The sequence below is a fragment of the Dermochelys coriacea genome, chromosome 6, assembly GCF_009764565.3.
Source record: "Dermochelys coriacea isolate rDerCor1 chromosome 6, rDerCor1.pri.v4, whole genome shotgun sequence".
Classification (NCBI taxonomy): Eukaryota; Metazoa; Chordata; order Testudines; family Dermochelyidae; genus Dermochelys; species Dermochelys coriacea.
In genome coordinates this window covers 81,413,524-81,436,613 of record NC_050073.1, presented here as the reverse complement: position 1 = coordinate 81,436,613, position 23,090 = coordinate 81,413,524, and the positions used below count along the sequence as shown (strand labels likewise).

Below are 23,090 nucleotides of genomic sequence, written 5' to 3'. Positions count from 1 at the left end.
TTCTTCCTTTACCACTCGACCTGGTCACGGGTTACCTCGGACCATTGGGTCCTGGACATAGTGACTCAGGGCTACACCCTGCAATTTTTGGCTGCCCCTCCTTCGCACCCCACCTCTTCCCCATCCCTCTTGTGAGAAGGGTCCCTAAAGCAACTCCTCATTCAGGAGGTTAAGAACCTCCTATGCCTGGGGGCTGTGGAGGAGGTTCCTTGGGATATGCAAGGAAGAGGATTCTACTCCTGCTACTTCCTAAGCTCAAAGGCCAAAGGGGGTCTCAGACCCATCCTGGACTTGCGGGGCCTCAACAAGTCTCTCATGAAGTTGAAGTTCCGCATGGTATCCCTGGCCTCCATCATCCCTTCCCTGGGTCCGGGGCACTGGTACGCCACTCTTGACTTAGACATGAAAGTAAGCGTCTTTTATCTTCCTTGGGCCCAGACATTTCCTGCGTTTCATAGCGCTATATTTATGCCGCTGCCCTTTGGCTTGTTCTTGGGCCCCAGGGTGTTCACGAAATGTGTGGCGGCTTACCTGAGGCGTTGAGGGGTCCAGATCTTCCTGTATCTTGACAATTGGCTCATCAAGGGCAGATCCAGAGGAGCTTCGTTCTGGTGCGCTCCACCTGCGGTGAACTGGGTCTCCTAATAAACACAGAAAAATCCACATTAATACCGGTTTAACGTATAGAATTCATCAGAGCAGTTCTCAACTCCATGCGGGCCAGGGCCTTCCTGCCGAAAGTGCGTTTTCAAGTCCATGTCAGTCTTGATTGGCCGCATACAGAGCCAACCGCCTACCGTGACCCACACGTGCCTGCGACTGATGGGCCACATGCACCTATGTGGTAAGCCACACCCGACTTCATCTGAGGCCCCTGCAAGCGCGGCTGTCCTCAGTCTACATTCCCAGCAGGCACCCCCTGGAATGAGTGGTCACGGTGCTGAGCCACGTCCTCTGGTCTCTGGATTGGTGGTGTGATCCCAGCTCGGTGCAGCAGGGAGTCTATTTCGCGACCCTCTCCATGGATTCTGTTTGTGAGTCACCTACAATGGAATCGACATGAGCAAGCACTCGAAGGAAAAACAGTTAACCACCTTTTGGTAACTGTTGTTCTTTGAGATGTGGTGTTCATGTCCATTCCATTACCCACCCTCCTGCCTCTCTGTCAGAGTTGTCTGGAAGAAGGAACCCAGAGGGCACACTGCGCCATGAGCACGGCACTCCAGAGGGCACGATAGACGGCCCTACGGGTACCGTTAAGATAAAAGTCTCTGTTGGCGCGCGCGCACACCTACAATGGAATGGACATGAACAACACATCTCAAAGAACAACAGTTACAAAAAGATGGGTAACCATTTTTTCCCTTAGACTCTCCAGTCTATCTTGCCACCCGGACAAACTGGACTTTGTGATCAAATGATTACTTATACCAAAAATCACATCAGATCTATGTTGCTTCCAGTCCCAAGAGACCAGTCACTTACCCAAGATCAGTTGGAATGCTACATCTTTCACCAAAGACAACGCTGGTCGCCAATTCTATAGTAAAATAACAAGGCTTATTAACTAAGAAAAGGAAGTGAGAGTTATTGGGAGGTTGAAGCAGGTAAAATATATGCACAAGGAGTCGTAGTTTGTAATCCCAAATCGTGGCAGTATGTAATAAATTGCTTGTTTCCCAAAAGTCTTCTCAGGATACCCAGATAGTCTCTGGGGATCTTTTTCTTCTGGTGCACTTCCCTGTAAAAGTCCAAACAGTCCAGAGATACAGGATCTTTCCTTGAATCCTTACTTATAGCTTCTTCACACAGAAAACCAAGCTGAGAGTATTACTACCTATGTGGGCTCTTCCTTTGATGGAGAGTGAGGAATCCATTTTGGGCCTTTGACCTTCAGTCATCACACACAAAGACCACTTACTTTGAAATGAGCACTCTTTTTTTGTTTACATTCTACAAGGCTCCTTTCTCATTTGATAGGTTATAGTTGCAGGGGTGTATATACAATGTAAATGTTTGCTACTACATTATATAGGACACAAATAAGTGAAAACAATGCAAGTAACATCCCACTAGTTTTCATGAACTTTAAACATCAAATACACTCTTATACATTTATCACTTTGATCTATACTAATACACAAGTGATTTGGCCTGGGGCTCTGGCATGAGCTGGCACCTGGTCTGCCATGGTCACAATCCCATTTGTCACACTCTACCTACATAGCCTTCAGGCGTGGCCCCAAACAGCTATTCACTAACCAAACACAGCATGAATACCATGGTAACAATTCTTCTAAAATTAACATCTTCCCTGATATGGTGGAAGGATCCCTATCAGGTATGTATGGGCATCCCCTTCCTACCATCCTTGCCAGACAAGATGATCATTTATAGACACCTCTCCTTAGCTAGAAAGCCCAGATTGTGCAGGGCAATTGGACGTCTTGAGAACCAGGATGCACATGAACGTTCTGGAATGCCAGGCAGCCTGAGAAGCTTGCAAGATTTTACTCCAACTCCTCCAGTCCCATCATTTTCTGATAATGTCAGACAACATGACAACTGTCTTTTACATCAACAAACGGGGGGTGGGAGGGGCAAGATCGGTTCCCCTGTGTATAGAAGCAGTCACCCTGTGGAACTGGTTTATCAGGAATTAAATCACCCTGTTGGCAGCTTATCTTCCAGGAACTCAGAATGGGTTGGTGGACACCCTCAGCAGGCATTTTGCCATCAATTGTGAGTGGGAATTGCATGATTCAGCTGTAAATAGCATCTTCACTCAGTGGGAGACCAGGAACTGGGATCTATTCACCTCCCAAACAAGAAATGCAAAATATACTTGGAGCTCTAGGACTGTGCTCTCAGGGTGATGCTCTTTTTCTCAACTGGTCAGATCATCTGAGCTATGCCTTTCCTCCCTTGCTGCTCCTACCTCTGTTCTTACAGAAAATTCATCAGAACAGGGCACGAGTCATCCTCATTGCCCCCCAACTGACCCAGACGGTTTTGGTTCCCAAATCTGACTGTTATCTTGGTCTCTGATCACCATCTAGTCCTTTTGTGATCTCTTGGCCCAGGAGATGGATAGGATCAAGCATCTCAACCCTTACGCTTTTTATCTTATGGCTTGGTTTGAAGATGTATAAATGATCCTTAATAACAGTAGAAAGGACTCCACTAGAAAATGCTTTTCAGCCAAGTGGAAGCGTTTTTCCATCTGGGCACTGAAGAAACAGGTATCTCTTGAGTAAGCAGATATTCCCCTCCTTTTGGACTATCTTCTTTCTCTCACCACAGCTAAGCTTTCCTTTAGTTCTATTAGAGTCTACCTGGTAGCAATCAGTGCCTACTATCTACCCTCTGGTGGTTATTCAGTTTTCACTCTGACTACAAAATTCTTAAAAAGCTTAATTACAAGTTTCTCACCAGTAAGGAAACCTACTCCACACTGGGACTAAAATCTTGTACTTGCAGTACTCATTAAGCCTCCCTTAGAACCATTAGCTTCCGTGTCTCACTTAGCCATAAGAAATTCAACTGCCATTGATATTACCTCAGCCAGAAGCATGGGGGAGCTAGGAGCTCTAATGGCAGATCTGCCATACAGTATATTCCATAAGGACAAAGTCTCTGACTCTCTAAAATTCACCCCCAAAGTAGTTCTGGCATTTCACATGAAACTATCAATAGACTTACCTGTGTCCCCACTCTCTCCCTGAAACAACATGAGTCTGGAGAGAAGACTTAACTCCCTTACCATTTGATGCACTCTTGCCTTCTACCTGCAAAGGACAAAACCAATTAGAAAATCACAGAGAGAGAGAGAGAGATTGTGTTTCTCTCTACAGCAGAATGAGTCTGAGGTTAAGTGGTTCTCAGCCTGTGGGCCATTTGAGACCCAATCAGCACAACGTTGCAGCCCACGTGACATCCTCAGGGCCATATAGGTAGTATTGGATGTGGCCCACAGTGGTAAATAGGTTGAGAACCACTGGGTTAAGTTATATCCTCTAAGTGGATCTTGGGTTGTATCCTGCTCTGCTACCAGCTGCTGCATCTTCCCCTCCTCATGGGCTGAGGGTTCATTCTGCAAGAGCACAAATAAATTCAGTGGCATCGCTTCAGGAAGTACCCATTTCTTTACATTTGCAGAACAGCTATGTGGAGTTCCATACATATGTTTGCGCATCATTATGTTCTAGTGCAGAACTCCTCTGCTGATTCATTCTTTGGACAGTGGTTCTCCAAACAGCTCTGCCATTTGTCTCCTCGCACCCTCCTACTTAAGTACTGCTTATCAGCCACCCATAGTGGAATACATGTAGGGACCAGGTCTCAAAGAAGAAACTGTTACTTACAGTAACTGGAGGTTCTGTGGTTCCTATCCGTATTCCACTACTCACCCTCCCTCCTTCCCCTCTTCTTTGGATCTCTACTGGATTTGTGGTAGAGAAGGATCTGGAGAGGCAGTCAGTCCACTCTGCCATTTATGCCTTTGGTTGAAAGCACCAGGAAGGCAAGGGCACTTGTATGGCCAATAGATGCAGTGTACAAGAATTCGATTCCAGATACAGCAGAAGGGAAGGAGGGTGCATACTGGAATACAGATAGGGACCACACGTCTCTAAGAACCCCCAGTTATTGTAAGTAACCTTTTGTCCTTTGAGACCTAGTACCTATGTATATTCCACTCTGGAGTGAAAGCAGCAGAATAAGGACAATGGACTTAAAAAAGGCAGACTTTAACCAATTCTGAGAACTGGTAGGTATGGTCCCATAGGAAGACAATCTAAGGGAAAAGGGAGTTCATGAGAGCTGGCAGTTTCTTAGACAATATTAAAGGCACAATATCAAACTATCCCCATGTAAAAGAAAGATGGGAAGAATAGTAAGAGCTCCATGAAGAGCTCTTCAATGACCTGAAACTCAAAAATGCATCCTACAAAACTTGGAAACGTGGACAAATTCCTAAGGAATACAAAATAATACAAATATGTAGGGACAAAATCAGAAAGGGTAAGGCACAAAATGAGTTACATCTAGCAAGGAACATAAAAGGCAATAAGAATTGGTTCAATAAATAAGTCATGAGCAAGAAAAAGACAAGCGTGGAGGTCCTCTGCATAGTGGTCAAACAGAGCTAATAATGGCCAACACCAAGAACACTGAGGTGTTAAATGCCTATTTTGTGTCAGTCTTCTTTTAAAAAAAAAAAATAGCTTTGGCCTGATACTTAACACAATTAATATTAACAACAAGGGAGAAGGAACACAAGCCAGAACAAGGAAGGAGCAGGCTACATAATATTTATTCAAGTCATCAGGGCCAATGAAATTTACCCTAGGTTACTTAATGAACTAGTTGAAACCATTTGCAGTTTCTTTGACAACTCCTGGATGAGAGCTGAGGTCCCAGAGGACTTGAAAAGGGCCAAGACAGCATTTATGTTTTTAAAAGGGTGAACACAGAAGGGAATTATAGACTAGTCAGCCTAATTTTGATACCTGGAAAAATACTGGAACAAATTATTAAACAATCAGATTGCAAGCATGTAGAGGATAATAGGTGATCAGAAATAGCCAGCATGGATTTGTGAAGAACAAGTCATGTCAAAACCTAATTTCCTTATTTGACGGGGTTACTGGCCTCCTGGATAGGGGACTCGGGGACAAGCAATAGATATGACTTGTATTGATTTTAGTAAAGATTTTGACACAGTTCCGACATGTCATTCTCATAACTAATTAGAGAAATGTGGTCTAGATGAAATTACTTTAAGGGAGGTGCATAACTGGTTGAAAGAGCTACTCTTTATGTACAATACCAATAGTTCACTGTCAAACTGGGAAAATGTATCTAGTGGAGTCCTACAGGGGTCAGTTCTGGGTCCCGTACTAGTCACTATTTTCACTGATTTGGATAATGGAATGGAGAGCATGCGTATAAAATTTAGAGATGACACCAAACTGGGAGGTATTTCAAGTGCTTTGGAGGACAGGATTAGAATTTAAAGCGACCTTGACAAATTGGAGAACTGGTGTGAAATCAACAAGATGAAATTCAATAAAGAGAAGTACTTCACTTAAGAAAGAAAAATCGATGTACAACTACAAAATGGAGAATGACTGGGCTAGGCAGTAGTACTGCTGAATAGGATCTGGGGAGTAATAGTGAATCACTAATTGAATGGTGATGCTGTTGTGTTTTGGGGGTGGGGGGGGAAGGCCAATATCACTCTGGGGTGTATTAACAGGAGTATCATACATAAGATATGGGATGTTATTGTTCCACTCTGCTCAGCATTGGTGAGGCCTCAGCTGTACAAGTTTGGTGCCAGGCTTTAGGAAAGATGTGGACAAAGTGGGAGAGTCCAGAGGAAAGCAACATAAAATGATAAAAGATTCAGAAAAACCTGACCTATGAGGAAAGATTTTTAAAAGTTGGATATATTTAGTCATGAGAAAAGAAGACTGAAAGGAAACAGAAGGCTTTAAATATGTTGAGGGCTGTTACAAAGAGGAGGATGCACATTTGTTCTCCATATCCACTGAAGGTAGGACAAGTAATGGGTTTAATCTGCAGCAAGGGAGACTTAGGTTAGATATTACAAAATCCTTAGTTAAGTACTGGAATTCAGTTCCCAGGGAGGTTGTAGACTTCCCATCAGTGGAGGTTTTAAGAACGGGTGAGACAAACACCTGTCAGGGATGGCGCAGATGTAACTGGTCATAACTCAGTGTAGGGGTGGACTAAATGATGTCTCAAGGTTCCTTCCAGCCTTACATTTCTATGATTTCACATTGATAATGAAGGTTCTGTAAACAAACTGCTATGATATTTAGCTGTAAATTGACACACAAATTGACTCCAAAAGTGAGTGAGTAATGTGAGAGAGAAAGAGAACCCAAATACTTCCGTCTATTATTGCCCTTATGAGCCACACATCCAAAGAAGTGAAGCAGAGCCCCATCTGCTTTCTTTATACTCTGGAAGGAGAAATTAAGCAATAAAATCCATAGAGTTCCTGCCTCCTTGTTTGCCAAATTTAGCTTTTCAAATCCACCCCACTTGCTGTGAATAAGATCCACAGGATTGGGTAGCTGGGCAAAATAAAGCTTAGCAGAAGTGCTACTAGTACAGCTGCATTTAAAACAGTACAGGGGTGGGGTCGGGAGAAATTTTCCACCCCTTTGCTGAATGGACCAGACTGCAAGAGAGCCCTATTTGATCTTGTACCTTCCCGCCCCCTACATCCCATTAGCTCTGTTGGCATGTTACACATCCAGTGTGTTCATGTTTTATTAAATACTTAATATTGGTGTGCCATTTTCTTTCTTTTCTCAGTAGTTTTGTGATCTATTTTTCAGATTCATCTCCTCACACCTCATTGAACAGGAGGAGTTCGGGTCGTCAGGGTGGAGTCCATGAACTGTCAGCTTTTGAACAACTTGTTGTGGAACTAGTACGACATGATGACAGCTGGCCTTTCATGAAACTGGTTTCCAAAGTCCAGGTAACTGGGGTGGATGTATATTGTGGCAACATTTTGGTATGATGTTTACTATCAGATTCTGATTCACTGAATAGCCCTAGAAGGGAATACCACTGAGTAAGATTCAGAGAACTCTTGCTATGTAACTTGAGTCTTTGATGTCAGGAACTGAGATTTCCCAATTTGACAAGTTACTGTGAAAGTCCTAATATACCTGTATTGGCAGGTAGGCGTGCGTGGCTGTCCCTCGCTGTGAATCTCCAAGGGTGGCCATGCCTCTTTGCTGTCACGCACCTGGAATGGCACTCTGCATAAGGGAGAAATTGACTGTCTCTAGGGCTTAAACTTACAGGTGGGGTAGAACAGTGAACAGCCAGGGGCCCAGGCTCTTAGGCAGGATGAGGCACCCAACAGTCTAGAGCTCCAGCCCTCAAGCAGGGTAGAGCAGGTAAGAGTCTAGGAGCCTGGGGTTCTGGCACGAGGTGAGTGCTCTACACAGTCTAGGGGGCTAACTCAGCGGAAAGTAGACTCTCACTTGCCTTCTGGCCGAAGGTGGGGATGCTGCCACCCCAGAGTTGGGATGGCAGAGGGTAGGGAAATGCAGGGCCACCCAACTCAACTGTATCCCAGCCCAGGGCCCTAACAGTAGAAGAGTGGTCTGCCACTGGATCAGTGGGGATCTGCCCGCAAGACGCTGACTTTGTATCAGGCCAGCACTCTACTAGACAGTTGCCTAGTTTCCCTGGGCTACTTCCTACTCTTCCCAGGTTTGGTACCTTGGTGAGGTGAGTGAGTTTCCTCAGGGTACACCACCACTGGCAAACCCAGCAGCAACTCAGCATTGGTCAGGTCAGGCCCCTCTGGTAGCTCAGATGAGTCCTCAAGGTAGCTGAAGTCTTCTGTGGGTTCCTGCATCAGCAGTGAGGAGAACACATCTGTCTCCTTTGGCAGCTGCTGCCCAGCTGACCTACAGGGCCAGCTTTTTATACTTTCTGTTCCTGTGCTACCCCTCTGCTTCCGGCATGGTGAGCATGGTCTTCCTGGTTCCGCCCACCAATCTCGGAAGGCAGCCACGCTTTTTTGCTACAACCTGGTCCTGAGGGTTTTAAGTCCTGAAATAATTCAATAAGAAAATGTCCAAGCATAGCTAAGTTTTTGAAAATCTGCACTATATTGCCAAAGGTAAGACTGACAGCTTATTAAAAAGTCAATTGAACTAGAATTGTCATTTGGATTTTGCTTCCTGATGTGATTTGAGTGCTAAAACATTTTCAAAGCAGGGGACATTGAATCAGAACCATGTCATAGGAGTAACTTACTGTTAACCCTGCTGTCTGAATGATTGTGCAGTAGAGTGACAATTAGCTCAGGAATTTCATTCCCATTAGTTTCTGAAATACATAGTACTAGCATGGGCCTTTAAAGCAAGTCCTGCAGTAGGGAGTTGTATTGCAATAGGAGACCCAGGATGAATTTTATACTTCACCTCTTGTTTGAAAGGACATAGTATACATTTCCCTGAAATTCCCATTGGCTGGTACAGAAGAATGGGAGGGGTATACTAGCATCACAGAATGCCTGTTCTCCTCAATCACATTGAAGTTGCTCCCCGTGCATGGGGGTTGCTCTGGTATTACTAGATCTGGAATTTCTGACCAACTTTTTTACATAAAAACTTGAGACTTGAAACTGACAAGAACAGGAATTATTAGGCAGCTGGAAGGAGTGATAAGATTAAAGGGGGAGAAAAAAATCTCTATCTTCATAGAGAAGTGGGTTGGCATGGACATTATGACCATCTACACACATGAATGAAGGGTATAAACATCAAAGAGAGAGGTGTTACTTAGATCAGGAACACGTAGGGAGGGCAATATCTTGGAGTAATGGGATTAAAATAAAATCTCTAGCTGAATTTGAGAAAAACTTCCAATTGGGGAAGCTGTATTAATCTTCACCTTCAGAAGAAAGTGGTAGCAGCTCCATTGCAGATGCATTCAAACTAGATTAAGCAAAGCAATAGAAAAAAAGTCCCTTCTATGATTTGAAAAAGAAAACTCCACTGCTGATTACACTTTTAATTGTCTGTTGTGCCAGAACAGATGAATTTAATTACTTGCTGCTGTCAATGTGCTGACCTGTATTTACAAATCCTGGATGTACTTAATGATCACTCTTTGTAAATGCCAAGGAATGGATGATTTTTACCTTCTTCACTGCTAATTCCTCCTGCAAATTCTCTAGCAAGTTGCACCCCAAGATGTATGTTCAGAAGAGAGCCCATAGCCAATTATATCTGGCTTAAAATATATATGTATGTTTCTGGGTTTCCTTGTCAACGAAATTTGGGATCCAAATTGTCCCACAAACAAGACACCATTTAAAAATGTCTTCTAGTCTGATTTGGGGGGGGACCTTGGAATGTGTGCTTGCACAGAATTCAAGGTTTGTGAGCGAAATGATCAGTGTCTGAGTTTAGAAATCCTCCTTCCTTTCGCTTTAATCTTGTATGCATCTCTTATCTTGACTAACTCTGAGTGATGGACTGAGCGGCTGCTCTCTCATAGACTTTATGCAGATGCCAGACAATCCCAGTGGTTCTCAAACTTTTGTACTGGTGACCTCTTTCACACAGCAAGCCTCTGAGTGCAACTCCCCTCCCCCTTATAAATTAAAAACATTTTTTTAAATATATTTAACACCATTATAAATGCTGGAGGCAAAGCGGGGTTTAGGTTGGAGGCTGACAGCTTGTGAGCCCCCATGTAATACCCTTGCGACCCCCTCGTCTATCCTTTATGCCACATCGAAATCTTCAGTGTCTCCAACCCTTCAAACAGACCTAACTGGCATTTCAAGGAACAAAATAGTTCACGTATGTGAGGAGTATTAGGGTGAAAACAGCCATCCCTCGGCATCAAGGAGCTTGTAATGTTATAAAAATAAGTACTACAACAAAATGAAAGGAGTCTGGAGATACCTTAGAACCATAGAAATGTAGGGCTGGAAGGGACCTCGGAAGGTCCCCAGCACTGAGGCAGGGATTAAGTAGACCATCCCTGACTAGTGTTTGTCCAAACTGTTTGTAGAATCCTCCTCATTGGAGATTTTTAAAATCTCCCTTGGAAGCCCATTCCAGCATAGGATAATAGCATTGTACAATATGTAATATTACGTAATATAAATTATTTTTGCATCTTAAGTTTGAACAGCTGTAACACAAATGTAAAGCTTATAAATTAAACCACTTCTTTTTTTCTTAAAAAATCCTCCATCAGATATTTATGCTTGGGGTTCTTTGCCTAATTTCTTTAACTTCTCTGAATGCATTATTGATTTCTTTTATAGTTTGTGGTCTCTTGCTTGAACAAATTTAAAGTTAGGTCAAGAAATTAATAACTGAACTTCAATAAATTCTGGTTGTCAATAAAGGGCCCATTAAGCCTTTCTGCTGTAACAGTAGAAAGTCCAAGTAAATTTGTGACTTTCTGTGTATATCTTAACACAAATGATTATGAATTGAATGTTAAATGTATATTTTTACATAATAAAAAGAATAATAAATAAAATAGTGAATACTTTTTTTTTTTTTGCAGGTACCAGACTACTACGATATTATCAAAAAACCTATTGCCTTAAATATAATCCGTGAAAAAGTGAATAAATGTGAATACAAATTAGCATGTAAGTACTGTTTACTGAAGTAATTAATCCTGTGATCTGTTCTTTACAATTAGAGGTCTTATCCCCCTAAAGAAGCAGAGCTGGGATGGGAGGATTTGAAAACTGGTATTTCTTCGAAAATGCATTCTTAGAAATGTATGAACCACTTTTTTCAGTGTAGTGATTGTGTTAGTAGTTGTACTACTAATGTAGGTGCAAGTGAAATGTAACTAAAGTGAATGGTCATGGAGTTTCAATTACCTTCTCAAGCCTTAGAGATGGTAAAACTTTGTTAAATAGGGTTGTGGCACATTGATGGGATATATCAGAAAACTTCCATTTCCATTGTTGGAGACAGAGAACTCTGACTGTAGGGTTGTTAATCTGACACTATACATGCGCACTAAATTCACCCCATTTATTGGTGAAGATCTTTTTAGCAACTGTCTTTACAAAAGGCATCATCCTACTGAATTCTGTAGTGCGGTAACAGTATGCTTTACTCATACGATTATCTATGGTGACCTGGCAAATGCACTAAACTCATTTCTTTAATTTTTATTTACCAGCTGAATTCATTGAAGACGTTGAACTGATGTTTTCGAACTGCTTTGAGTACAACCCTCGTAATACAAGTGAAGCAAAAGCTGGAATTAGACTTCAGGCTTTTTTCCACATTCAGGCTCAAAAGCTTGGACTCCCTATTGCATCTGGTAATGTGGACCACGCTGCTCCAGCTGCAAAGAAGTCACGAATTTAACCTCTTCCTTCCAAAGGATTTTTTTTTGAGGGAACCTTTATATTCATGAAAATGAAACATTAAATCATGCGGTCATCATATCTGTATAAAGCAATAACACCAGTTTAACCACCTTGAAGCGTGGCCTGCACTATATTCTCAATTTAATATTAAGCACTCAGGAGAATGTAGGAAAGATTACCTTTGCTACAGTTTTATTCAGTGTCTAATAACTTTGATAGATGTATTGGATACAGTACTGGTTTACAGAGGTTTTGTACATTTTTAAGACATTCATGTGTCCAAATATCTTCCAGAAATATTTTTTTCTGCGCCATATGACCTTGTTTTATCCTCTAGATTTTCTAGGAGCTGTGGTATTGCGAGGACTTTATCAACTCGGACAAAATCTTCTACTGTAGCACAGTTGAAGAAACTGTGTAAATGTCTGAAACTCTGAGTACACCTTTTCAACACTACACATGAATGAGTACAATTGCATATCCTTTAAAGTACTGTACCAGTGCTGGCTGGAGATATTCAGTCTGAGTTTATAAAGTAGATATTTATTTAGCATTCAAAGTAATTTGTGAATTTGTTTTGTATTTATAAAATTTGTATGTGGGGGGGAATAAGAGTTCCTTAACTTTTTTTTTAATTTTTCTCCTGTTTTGTTTATTCCTCTAACTTCCTGATGATCAGTTGATAAAATAATACCTTCTCCTCTCGCTGGCAGTTCTTCTAGCAACAGGTAACTTGCAGGACTGTATTATAAGTTTCTATGTACAACTTTCTAAGTGTACAAATAAAATGATACATTTTTCAAAGTATTCTGAGCTTCTGAAGTTATTGCAGTCTGCCATCCTTACACAGTCCATGGTCCCAGTGATTTCAAGTGGTAAGCTGCTTGTGTGAGAACAGTAAGATTTGGCTCTGATGAAAATATACCTTAATAGCATAACAATCTTAAATTATTCTTAAATATTTCCAGCAGTCTTGAACATAAGCAAATCCCAATGTCTTATCCCATCTCTTGTATACTATTTTACACCAAGTTGTTGATGCAAAATGCCTTGAGAATATAAGGAGAACTGTGAGATACCCTAATCAGCTTTTTATTCTCAAGATAAAACTTTGAAATGTTTAGTTAGCCAAAATCTTTAAAACAGTTTTGAAATCTTTGTTTGTTCTTTAATGGTTTCATTTTTTCTTAAGTTTGGAATTTTATATATACTTTTAAAATTGAACTGGATTGGTGACTTTAAAAAATGGCATAAACTAGGAAGGAGTTTTTAAAACACTATTTTTCAAGCTGGGGATACACCACATGAGCCAGGAATAGCATGAGGCAGAGAAGAGCAGTAGGTAGATCTGGAATCATGCAGTTTTTCCCCTATACCATCTATACACACTGCAAATGTGCATCTGTGGCTCCAGATAAAGCAGAGTGGAGGTTCTTTGGAAGCTTCACACCTTTCCTCCCTGTTGTGGTGGTGGTCCTTAAATGTAGATAACGATGGAAGAATCCTTCATATAGCTACACGCTCAGACAGCAATTTGCCATCCCAAGTTACTTTTTCTGCTTTTGTAGTGCTTGGCTCATCTGTGGATGACATCACTGGAAGCCAACTTGCTCTGAGAGCAGCATGTAGCCTTCTAGGGAAGGGTGGGATGGGGGAGTGACCACTTAGGGGGTGAAGAGAGTGGTCACCACAGCAGCAGAGCAAAAAATGGGGGGGGGAGCAGCCTTTTCCCCAACACCAGGGGAGTCATGTTTGCCTGTCCACCCCAATCCCAGCTAAATTGGTCTGTTGCAAATGTTTAGCCAAGGAAAGACTGTGATGCAAAAGGCATGATTGTTTTCACTTTCTCTGTGATAGAACTGGAACACAGAGAGAGTAACAGCTTATTTAAAAGAGAAAAATAAAATTAAGTAGGCATTCTACTTTAATGTCCTTGCTCCCCCTTGGCCTGGCATTGAGCCTAGCACACCTGCTGAAAGGATAAGATTCCAGCAGAAGAATTTGAAGCCTGGTTAGGAGATTGGCAAACTGAACCAATTGCTCCCAAACAGAAACTTGAAAATATTCAACCAAGAATTTCAGTCCATAAGATTGTAATGGACTCAGAAGTGGATTAGTATCATCCCCATTTTGCTACTGGGGAAACTATGGCTCAAACATGTTTTGATTGTCAGAAGTGCTAAGCATCCACACCACCACTTGAACTCAAGAGGAGTTGTGTGTGTCTAGAATCTTAGAAACCCTGATCCTGCCACCCTAACTCTTACCGAGTAGTGCCTTGTCACTTTGCAGGGAGTCCCAATGAAGTCACTTCTGGAGTAAGGCTCTGCTCATTATAAGGATGGCAAAATCAAGCTCTAAGTAACTTGTCTGAGGTCACAGTAGGTAGAGTTGGAATAGAATCCAGGTAGTTAGATTCCTAGCCCTCTGTTCTAACAGTGAATTATCACCATGAATGCCTGCATGGATTTACACAGCCCACCCTCCTTCCCCACCACTTTGGAGTCTTAAAACAGTGACAGTATATGCAAGTATGAAGGGGGGGCGGGGGAGGAGGAGACATGGTGCATGTGCAGCCCCCACAGACCCTGCTTTCCAAAGAAGTTCTGTGTTCACACACCAAGGGCAAACACATTGCCTATGGCATGGCTCCATGCAGGCAGCCATCTCAAAGTTACTAGGGAAAGTAACTACACTCTGTAAACCAAGGAGTCCCAGGCCAAAATAGCCCAGAAGTGTGTATCCAGAAATCCATTAATACACTGTCAGAATGTAATAGTTACAAAACAAAACAACTGAAAATGAAGAATCTTGGCGCTAAAGTTTAAAAACAGTAGGGTTGGGGCAAGTTGCACAGTGGGATAGCTACCCGTGGTGCACTGCTCCCTGCATTGATGCAAGTGTTGCTAGTAAGGATGCGCTCTACTGACACAGGAAGCATAGTGTGGACATGTACAATCAATTTAATTACAGTGGTGACTGTAGGTCAATTTAATGTAAGTTGACTTAATTTTGTAGTGTAGACATGCCCTCAATCCTAATCTTATTTTTCAGTTCAAAGATGTCAGCATCAACAGACTACATCTTCACTGAAGTCTCAACATAAAAAGAAATTACTCCAAGACTTAAATCAAAATAATATTCTTCTTCATCTTTGACAACAAGGCTTCAGATTTGATAGGACTGAAAGTTATGGACCAACTGGTGGGGATATGTCCCTTCCTTTGCTTAAAGAAAGGTTAGCTCATTTCATTGACAACTGGAGAGTTATTAAATTGGACAAATGAGTACTAGATCTTATAGGAAAAGGGCTGCCTAATACAATTAGAAAATGAACCCCCTTTCAATTCTCTCTACCCTTCCCTTTTCAAAGAACTTTTTCACAAAAGGTTTTTCTATCAGAAATTCAGAAACTGCTTCGCTTAGGCACTGTCGGGAAGATACTGATCTGTGGGATTAAGGGTTTTATTGAAGATACTTCCTCGTACAGAAGAAAAAATGGGAGTTTCTATCCAATTTTAGATTTAAGAACATTGAATAGGTTCATTCAGAAGTTCCAGTTTTGATTGCTAACCCTAGCTTCCATAATTCCCTTGCTTTCAGTTAAGGATTATTTCACAACTCTTGATTTCAAGGATGCATATTTCTATCTGCCCAAGTCACTGGAAGCACCTTTGTACTGAAAATGTCTGTCCCACTACAAAACAAAGTCGTACAACATTTGGGCTTTCTAAAATGCCAAGAGTCCTTACAAAGTGCCTTTCTGTAGTACCAGTGCATATAACAGGGTCTCTTTGTTAATCACATTTGGGCGATGGCTGCTAAAATCTTCACGTGAGACTCTCCTACGTCACATCAAGTTTATAACCTCCCTTCTTATGGACTTGGGACTGTTTTTCAACAGTCATATCTCTGCCCAAACTCCATTTAATCAGCTCTATACTAGACTCAGCAGCAGGAAAAACTTTCCTTCTGGAAGACAGTGATCAGTTTCAGAGATCTGATTCTGTTGATCCCAAAAAGTGAATTTCTTTTTGAATCGGGGGAGAGGGAGTGTCTTATGACAGCAGTACTTATCTACTCAATTTGCATGCCTCACAATGACCTCAATGCAGCTTTGGATGTCTCAAGTTTACAAACCTACTCTGGATAGTCTTCAGATGTTTTTCACCATGTCTCAAACCATTCTAAATTTGTTGGCAGGAAGATCAAATGTTCTTAGAGATGTCTTGTTCAATCTCCCTTCACCATCTGTCACGATAACCTCTGATCATCCAACAAGGGATGGGGACCTCATCTGGGTCATTTTATCCAGAGACCACTGGATATCTCAACAAAAGAGCTGCTTAGAAATGTTTTGGAATTAAGAGCCATTTGTTTGGCTCTCTGATCTTTTCTTCCTCATATAAAGGAAAAGAGTGTTCAGGTAGTAAAGGACAATACAACTGCTATGTATTATGTCATCAAGCAAGGAGGCACTCATTCTTCCCTATTATGTGCAGAGGCAGTCAACTTATGGGATTGGTACATTCTTTATAAGGTCTATCCAGTAGTCCTGCATTTAGCAATGTGTTGGCAGATCATCTCAGAAGGGACAATTGTCAGCTGAATGAGTGTTTTCTGAAGGATCAAGTGGTACAAGTTTTCTCCAGATGTAATTGGCCTGTTATAGACCAGTTTGCAACAAAGTTCAACAAAAAGCATTGTCTCTTTTGATCTATCTCAGACGCTTTCCTATTGTATTTGAAAAAGGGCCTTCTGTATGCTTCCCCTCCCCTATTTGTTTATTCAGAAAGTGTCTTGAGGTATCTTCACCAGGGCAAGAATAATCCTGATAGCCCCAGCTTGATCAAGACAGCAGTGGTACATGGCCCAAAGAATGGAGACTACAGGTGTCTGTCTCAAGACATGTTGTTGCAGCAACAAGGCAGGATCCTTCATCTGGACCCTCAATCTCTCCATCTAATGGCCTGGGCTATTGGATTTGCCTAATCTTGGACAATCCTGTTCCTCATTGGTTCCAAATGTATTGCTCAATTCTAGAAAACAGTGTACAAACACGTATTATTTGAGCTGGATTAGGTTTGTTTTTTGAATGCAAGGAAAATCTGATTACAGCTTCTATTCCCTGGTGGGTCAGCCTATCATACTTTGATGGTAGATTGTATTGTACCAATACAGGATTTATCAAGGGGTTGTCTAACGTATGTAACCCTTTGAGGGATCCAGTTCCAACATGGGACCTTAATTTGGTCTTAAGTAGGCTTAAAATACCCTTCTGATGCAGTGAAACCTCATCAGCTAAAAAGGGGTAAAATACCCTTCTGAACCCTTGGCAGTGTCCTTTATTTTACTTACCTATTTAAAACTAATTATTATTGCTATATCAGCAGCCAGGAAAAGGTCAGAAAATTGCATGCTTCAGTGGCTGATCTGTCATTTACTATTTTTCATCAGGACAAGATGGTTTTTAGACCTGATCCCAGTTTATTTGTTTTTTTAAAACCAAAAAGTATCAGAGTTTCATATCAGATTTACTAGTATTTTTCACAAAGCTGCATGCTAATAAAGGGGAATTTGTGCTACATACTTCAGATGCTGGAAAGGTGGTGTACTTGGGAGGGGGTTCCCACATAGACCTTCAGGTGGTCTTTCCACCCAGAGACAGTCCAGTACCCGCAGAGGTATGGCGATTCATTTGGCAAGACTCTCTGTTCAACATGTACATGGTTTTGTGCCAGGCCTGAAGGTATCAGAGATGTAGTCTCACATGTGGTGTAAAAAATGGTGAAGCCCAGATGAGACCTAGGAGTAGAAGACAGGCCCTTACTGTTGTCTGAGGACTCTGATGTAGAGTAGTGATTGGACTGAACATGGTGTAGAATCTGTGCTCAGGCAGTTAGAGTGTACAGGGCAATTCCAATGAAATTTATCTGCTGCATGGGTCTTTAATGTGGGCTTTCCCAGGTTGATATGTAGGCCCAGGACTGAAACAGAGCTAAGACCTTGTTGGTTGCCGACTGAACCTCTAGAGCAGAATGCCCCTTTAGGAGCCAATCGTCCAGACAGGGAGAGCCTGCTATACGCCATTGACACAGGTGAGCCACGACTACTGAGAGGATCTTCGTAAAGACCTGTGGGGCTCTGGAGAGTCTGAAGGGAAGGACACGATATTGACAATATTCTGTGCCTATGACAAAGCACAAAGTGTCTGTGGGAAGGATGCATAGCAATATGAAAATGTGCATCCTGAAGGGTGAGGACAACAAACCTATCCCCCTGATTTAGGGATGGGATTATGGTAGCCAGAGTCACCAGCCTGAAGTGCTGCAAAATAATGTAGATGTCTAATTCCTGAGGTCTAAGATTGGCCTCTAGATGCCATTTCTTTTGGGGACCATGAAATATTTGGAATAAAACCCTCTTACAACTAATCAGGGAATTAGATATTGGCCCCAGACACAGGGAGAACTGAACCTCATGAGAGAGGGGTCCTGGGGGGAGGGTGGGGGGAAATAGAATGGAAATGGATGCTAGAGGTGGTTTCTGTGTTGATAAATTCCCAAGCAGCTAGAAAGTGGGATGGTAATCTCCAGAAGGCCAGGGTGGATGGCAGATTGGCACAGCAGATCTGAAGGAAAGGGTTGTTTGTTAACTCAACCAGTATGTCAAAATAGTCATTTAGAGGAAGGCACAGGTAGGGAAGTTGCTATAGAGGATAGCCTCTTCTTTTGAGGTTTAAACCTTCTTCTAGGTGGTTCCATAAGTCTGGAATAGGTAGGATACGGGTGGTAGTCAAATGGTCAGGAGCACTGTGTTGTCTGTGATTTACTAAAACGCCTTTGTTCCAGGCACATAACTCCCAAGTGACCTCAGTGTTCCCCATGAGGGAGTGGAGTAAGGTATCAGTATTGTTGTGGAAAATCTTAGGCCCTTCAAAAGGGAGGTCTTCCACCATGTTTTGTATCTCCCGAGGGAGGCCAGAAGACTGGAGCCAGGATATTCATCACATAACAGTGGTGGCTATAGATTACAAAACTGTGTCAGCAGCATCAAGGGCAACCTGCAAGGAAGCTTTGGTAATGAGCTGGCCTTTGGAAATGAGAGTTTAGTACTGCTCCCAGTGGCAGGTGGTCAATAAAATGAGTAAACATAGAATAGTCTTTGAAGTCATATTTTGCCATCAGAACTTGATAGTTCGCTACCTAAAACTGCAGAGCAGGGGACGAGTAACTTCCTGCTGAGGAAATCTAGACATTTATCCACCTTGTTGGAGGAAGTGGATTTTGAACAAATTTGACAGTTTCTCTCATTGACTGCATCCCCTACAAGGGAGTTGGGGGTGGGGTAAGAAGAAATACTCTTAGTCCTTTGGCAGGTATGTACTTTTATTTTGCTTGCCAATTTGTAGGTAGGCCTGAGAGAGGTAGGGATCTGCCATAGATTATGGGCAGGAGAAAAGCCTCATTAAAGGGAGGGCTTTTTTACTCTGCGGGTGGTGGTATACAAAACGCCCACAAGAGAGTGCTGAGACTCTTGTACGTCCTCCACAGAGATTTGATGGAACTCCACATGTCACTTCATTAGGTCTTGAAAGTTCCTAAAAGGTCCTAAAATCATCTGCACAGGAAGGTGATGGTGATGTCACTGCCTCCTCAAGGGAGGAAGAGGATTTGTATGAATGAGTTGTCCCCTTCTCCTTTAATAGCTTCACTGCTCCTCCTGAAACTCCTCCTGTACTGAGTAGATGAGTGGTGCTGGTGGCTGATGTGGCACAGGTAGGTATACCAAATGTGGCCTTTTCCAGACAAGTACCCTATAGCATTGGTCCTCATAAGAGGCCCAATGGTTTCAATAAGCCCATTGTGATGGCAGGTAAGGGAAGGAATTTATTTTCACAGAGGTGGGGGCATCTTCTGGGCTTTCATGAGTCCTCCTCCGGGTCTACCTCATGGGTGTAGGGCGGTAAGGCAGGGAGGTAGAGCACATAAATTTCAATCTGCCAGCAAGGAGAGCTGAGAAGCACTATTCCTGGTACTGAGTTTTCTGGGTTTATATTGGTTATTTTTTTTGGATTATTACAACATCCCTGTAATATTTTATACTAGGGTTTCTGGTTTTTTGTTTTAACTGATAATCAATAAAATACACCCGATTTCAAAAAAAAAAAAAAAAAAAAAAAAAAGAGAACCCTGCATTTTTCCAATAAATACCAGAAATGGTTACTTGTATCTATGGGTTTGTCTATATGGAGAATAATGCAGACTATGGGGGCTTAATTTATAAAGCGAACTAACACGTGGTACCTTAATTGGTCCAGGTAGACCCTGCTGGTGCACACTAAAAAGTTCCCTTGTGCATTTTAACAAAGTGTTGTTTGAAACAGTAATATGTTAAAGCACTCTAGGTAACTTTACAAAGAGATTACTTGTTATAGTATATAAGAGAGCTCTGAAAACCCCCAATTCTTGGACAACTAGATAAAGCTCAAGATTGCTAAAATAAATCACAAGCCCTCCAAAATGAAGTACACCCCAAACCAGAAGCTTATTTATACCCTAAATTTCTCATACATACTCTCCACTGTAACTACATTTTACCATAGTGAGATTTTTTTGCTATTTGTGACAAACTTTTTGGATTTCAAACATCAATTCTTTGAGTGATTGTTTACGTCCATTCCAATTAGGTGTGCGTGCGCTGCATGCATGGACGTCAAACTTTTTTCCTTAGCAGCTCCTGTCGGGACGGCAGGGGAGCCCTCTAGAGTGGCGCCTTCATGGCGGTGTATATATTACACTGCCGACCCAACCCCCCCCTCAGTTCCTTCTTACCATCCGTGGCGGCATTGGAACTTTCTCTCACTTTCGAGTGATCCCTTAACTAACTGATAGCCTCTTTGTACATAGTTATCAGTAGTTTAGAAATCCTTTGTTTCAGGTGTCTGGAAGCTACTTCCAGCACCAGCCTTGGGCTGCGGGGCATGCCGCAAGCCCAGGGTTTTAAAGCTTGCACCACATGCCACAAGTCTCTGCCCAACAGTGACCCCCCATGACTCCTGGCTCCAGTGTCTTGGAGAGTCTCACCAAGCTGAGCGCTGCAAGGCCTTTAAGCCATGCACCAAGAAAGAGACTTTTGCCTTAAGTAGTTGTTCATGGAGGCCGCGTTACAGCCTCCGGGCCCTGACCGTCTGACACCAGCCCCAGCGTCCATGCATGACCCAGCAGTACCCAGGCACTGAAAATCATTGGCACCAGTAGACTTCTCCGGCACCGACTAAGCGGCACAAGCAAGGGGAAAGAAGGCGTTTGCCCCAGAGAGCTGATAAGACACTCCCGGCACTGAAAGACATATTGCGGGCCCTAGCCAAGAACCAGCACCGTCGACTCCGGCGCCACAGGCCCCGTTGACTCTGGTACCCAGCCAATTTAGTTTCGACAAAGGGCTGGAGGAGGTCCTTGAACACCCCTCCACACCCAACACTTGAGGCAGCAAAGGACCTCATTGAGTTGTCAGTACTGAACCCCCTCCCGTGCAGGGAGAAGCCTCTGGCACCACCTAAAAGGGTGTCATCCAGAACACTCCCAGCCCCGTTTCCAGTCGAGTTCATCCAATTATTTCCCGGCTCCCACGACCCAACATGAGGTTACAGCAGTGGAGGTGGACTTACCAGCGGTACCTGCAGCATCGGTACACTGGTCCCCAGCACAGTCAGCCACCCGGCACCGGAGCATGGCACCATCTTCGGCACCAAGTACAAGACTTTGATCCTGGTCCCGGGACTCCCAGCACCGTTTCTGGTCCCAAACAGCCAGGCACCACTCTCTCGTTCCCCAGCATCCTCTGACTTCTCAACATTCGGCACCACCCTGGTCCTTACAGTCAGCATCCTCTGGGTCCAAGGCAGATTCTGGCCACTTTAGCTATAGTAGACAGAACAAGAGCTAGTAGAGAATCCCAACCAGCCTGGCAACCGCAATGGACCCCCCCAGGTCAGTGGCCCTTCTGGACCCCATGGGCCTACCACCAGCAGCAAGGCATCTCCTTCAGGTCTGATCAGTCTCTGCAATCCTAATCCAGGTCACCACACAGACGCCCCATCAAGGACAAGGGAGGCCACCCTCTCTAGGACCCCTCTGGATTCTCAAGTGCAACCGGTGCCCCCAAGCCCATTACCCGAGACGGCACCAAGTTCTGCAGCGCCTCGAGAAATGCCAGCCCCGCAGGGCCCTGAGGTGACCTAAGTCTGTGGAGGTGCACAGGAGGGTTTAGATGAGAACCAGTCACAGCACCTCATCTCCTCCTCTTCCCCAGATGAGGCTGTGGTGGGCACGTCAGTCTCAGAACTGCCACCTATAGATCACAGAGCTCACCAGGAGCTGCTCCAGAGAATCACCCTCAATATGGGCCTTCAAGCGGAGGAAACGGTCGAGCATGAGGATCCAATGGTGGACATTCTGACCCCGAGGGTCCCTCCAGAATTGCGCTCCCCCTCAAATACTATTTGGCAGACCCTGGCCTCCATCACCCCAACAGCTAGGGGGGAGAGAGGAAATACTTTGCTCCCCCCAAAAGGCTACAAGTTCCTGTTCTGCAACCCAACTCCTTGTTCCCTAGTCGTTTCATCGGTCAATGAAAGGGAATGACACGGCTAACAAGCCTCAGACCCCAAAGCCAAGGAAGCTAAGCGTTTGGACCTTTTTGGTAGAAAGGTCTACTCCTCCAGGGGCCTCCAGCTGCGCATAGCCAACTAACAGGCGATCCTCAATAGACAACTTTAATTCTTGGATGGCAGTGTCCAAGTTTAAGGATTGCCTGCCTCAGGATGCACACCCCGAGTTTAGTCGAGGAAGGGAAGACAGTAGCTAAGACTTCCCTGCAAGCCTCCCTCGACTCGGTGGATGGTGCAACCAGGACCATAGCCTCGGGAGTAGTCATGCGACGTTCAGCATGGCTCCAGGTGTCGGGCCTTCCTCCAGAGGTCCAGAATACCCTCCAAGACCTCCCCTTTGAAGGTTTGGGCCTCTTCTCAGAGCAAACAGATGCCAGGCTGCATGGCCTCCAGGGCGACGCTGAAGTCGCTAGGAAGGCATACGCCGGCGACCCAGAGAAAACCCTTTAAGCCTCAGCTGCCGCAGCAGAGGCAGTACCAACCCCGACCTAGGCA

At 43.5% G+C, this 23,090-nt stretch overlaps 1 protein-coding gene across 3 annotated transcripts in view; it reads left to right on the top strand.

The window, feature by feature from the left end:
* BAZ1A (bromodomain adjacent to zinc finger domain 1A) overlaps window positions 1-12,730 on the top strand; it is a 117,106-nt gene extending 104,376 nt beyond the window's left edge. For all 3 annotated transcript variants that reach the window (XM_038405915.2, XM_038405913.2, XM_043516594.1), the window contains 3 exons: window positions 7,374-7,519; window positions 11,095-11,182; window positions 11,731-12,730. In XM_038405915.2, coding sequence (XP_038261843.1) covers window positions 7,374-7,519; window positions 11,095-11,182; window positions 11,731-11,921 — 425 coding nt within the window. In that variant the 3' untranslated portion in view covers window positions 11,922-12,730. The remainder of the gene's footprint in view (window positions 1-7,373; window positions 7,520-11,094; window positions 11,183-11,730) is intronic.
* The last annotated feature ends 10,360 nt before the right edge of the window (window positions 12,731-23,090 follow it).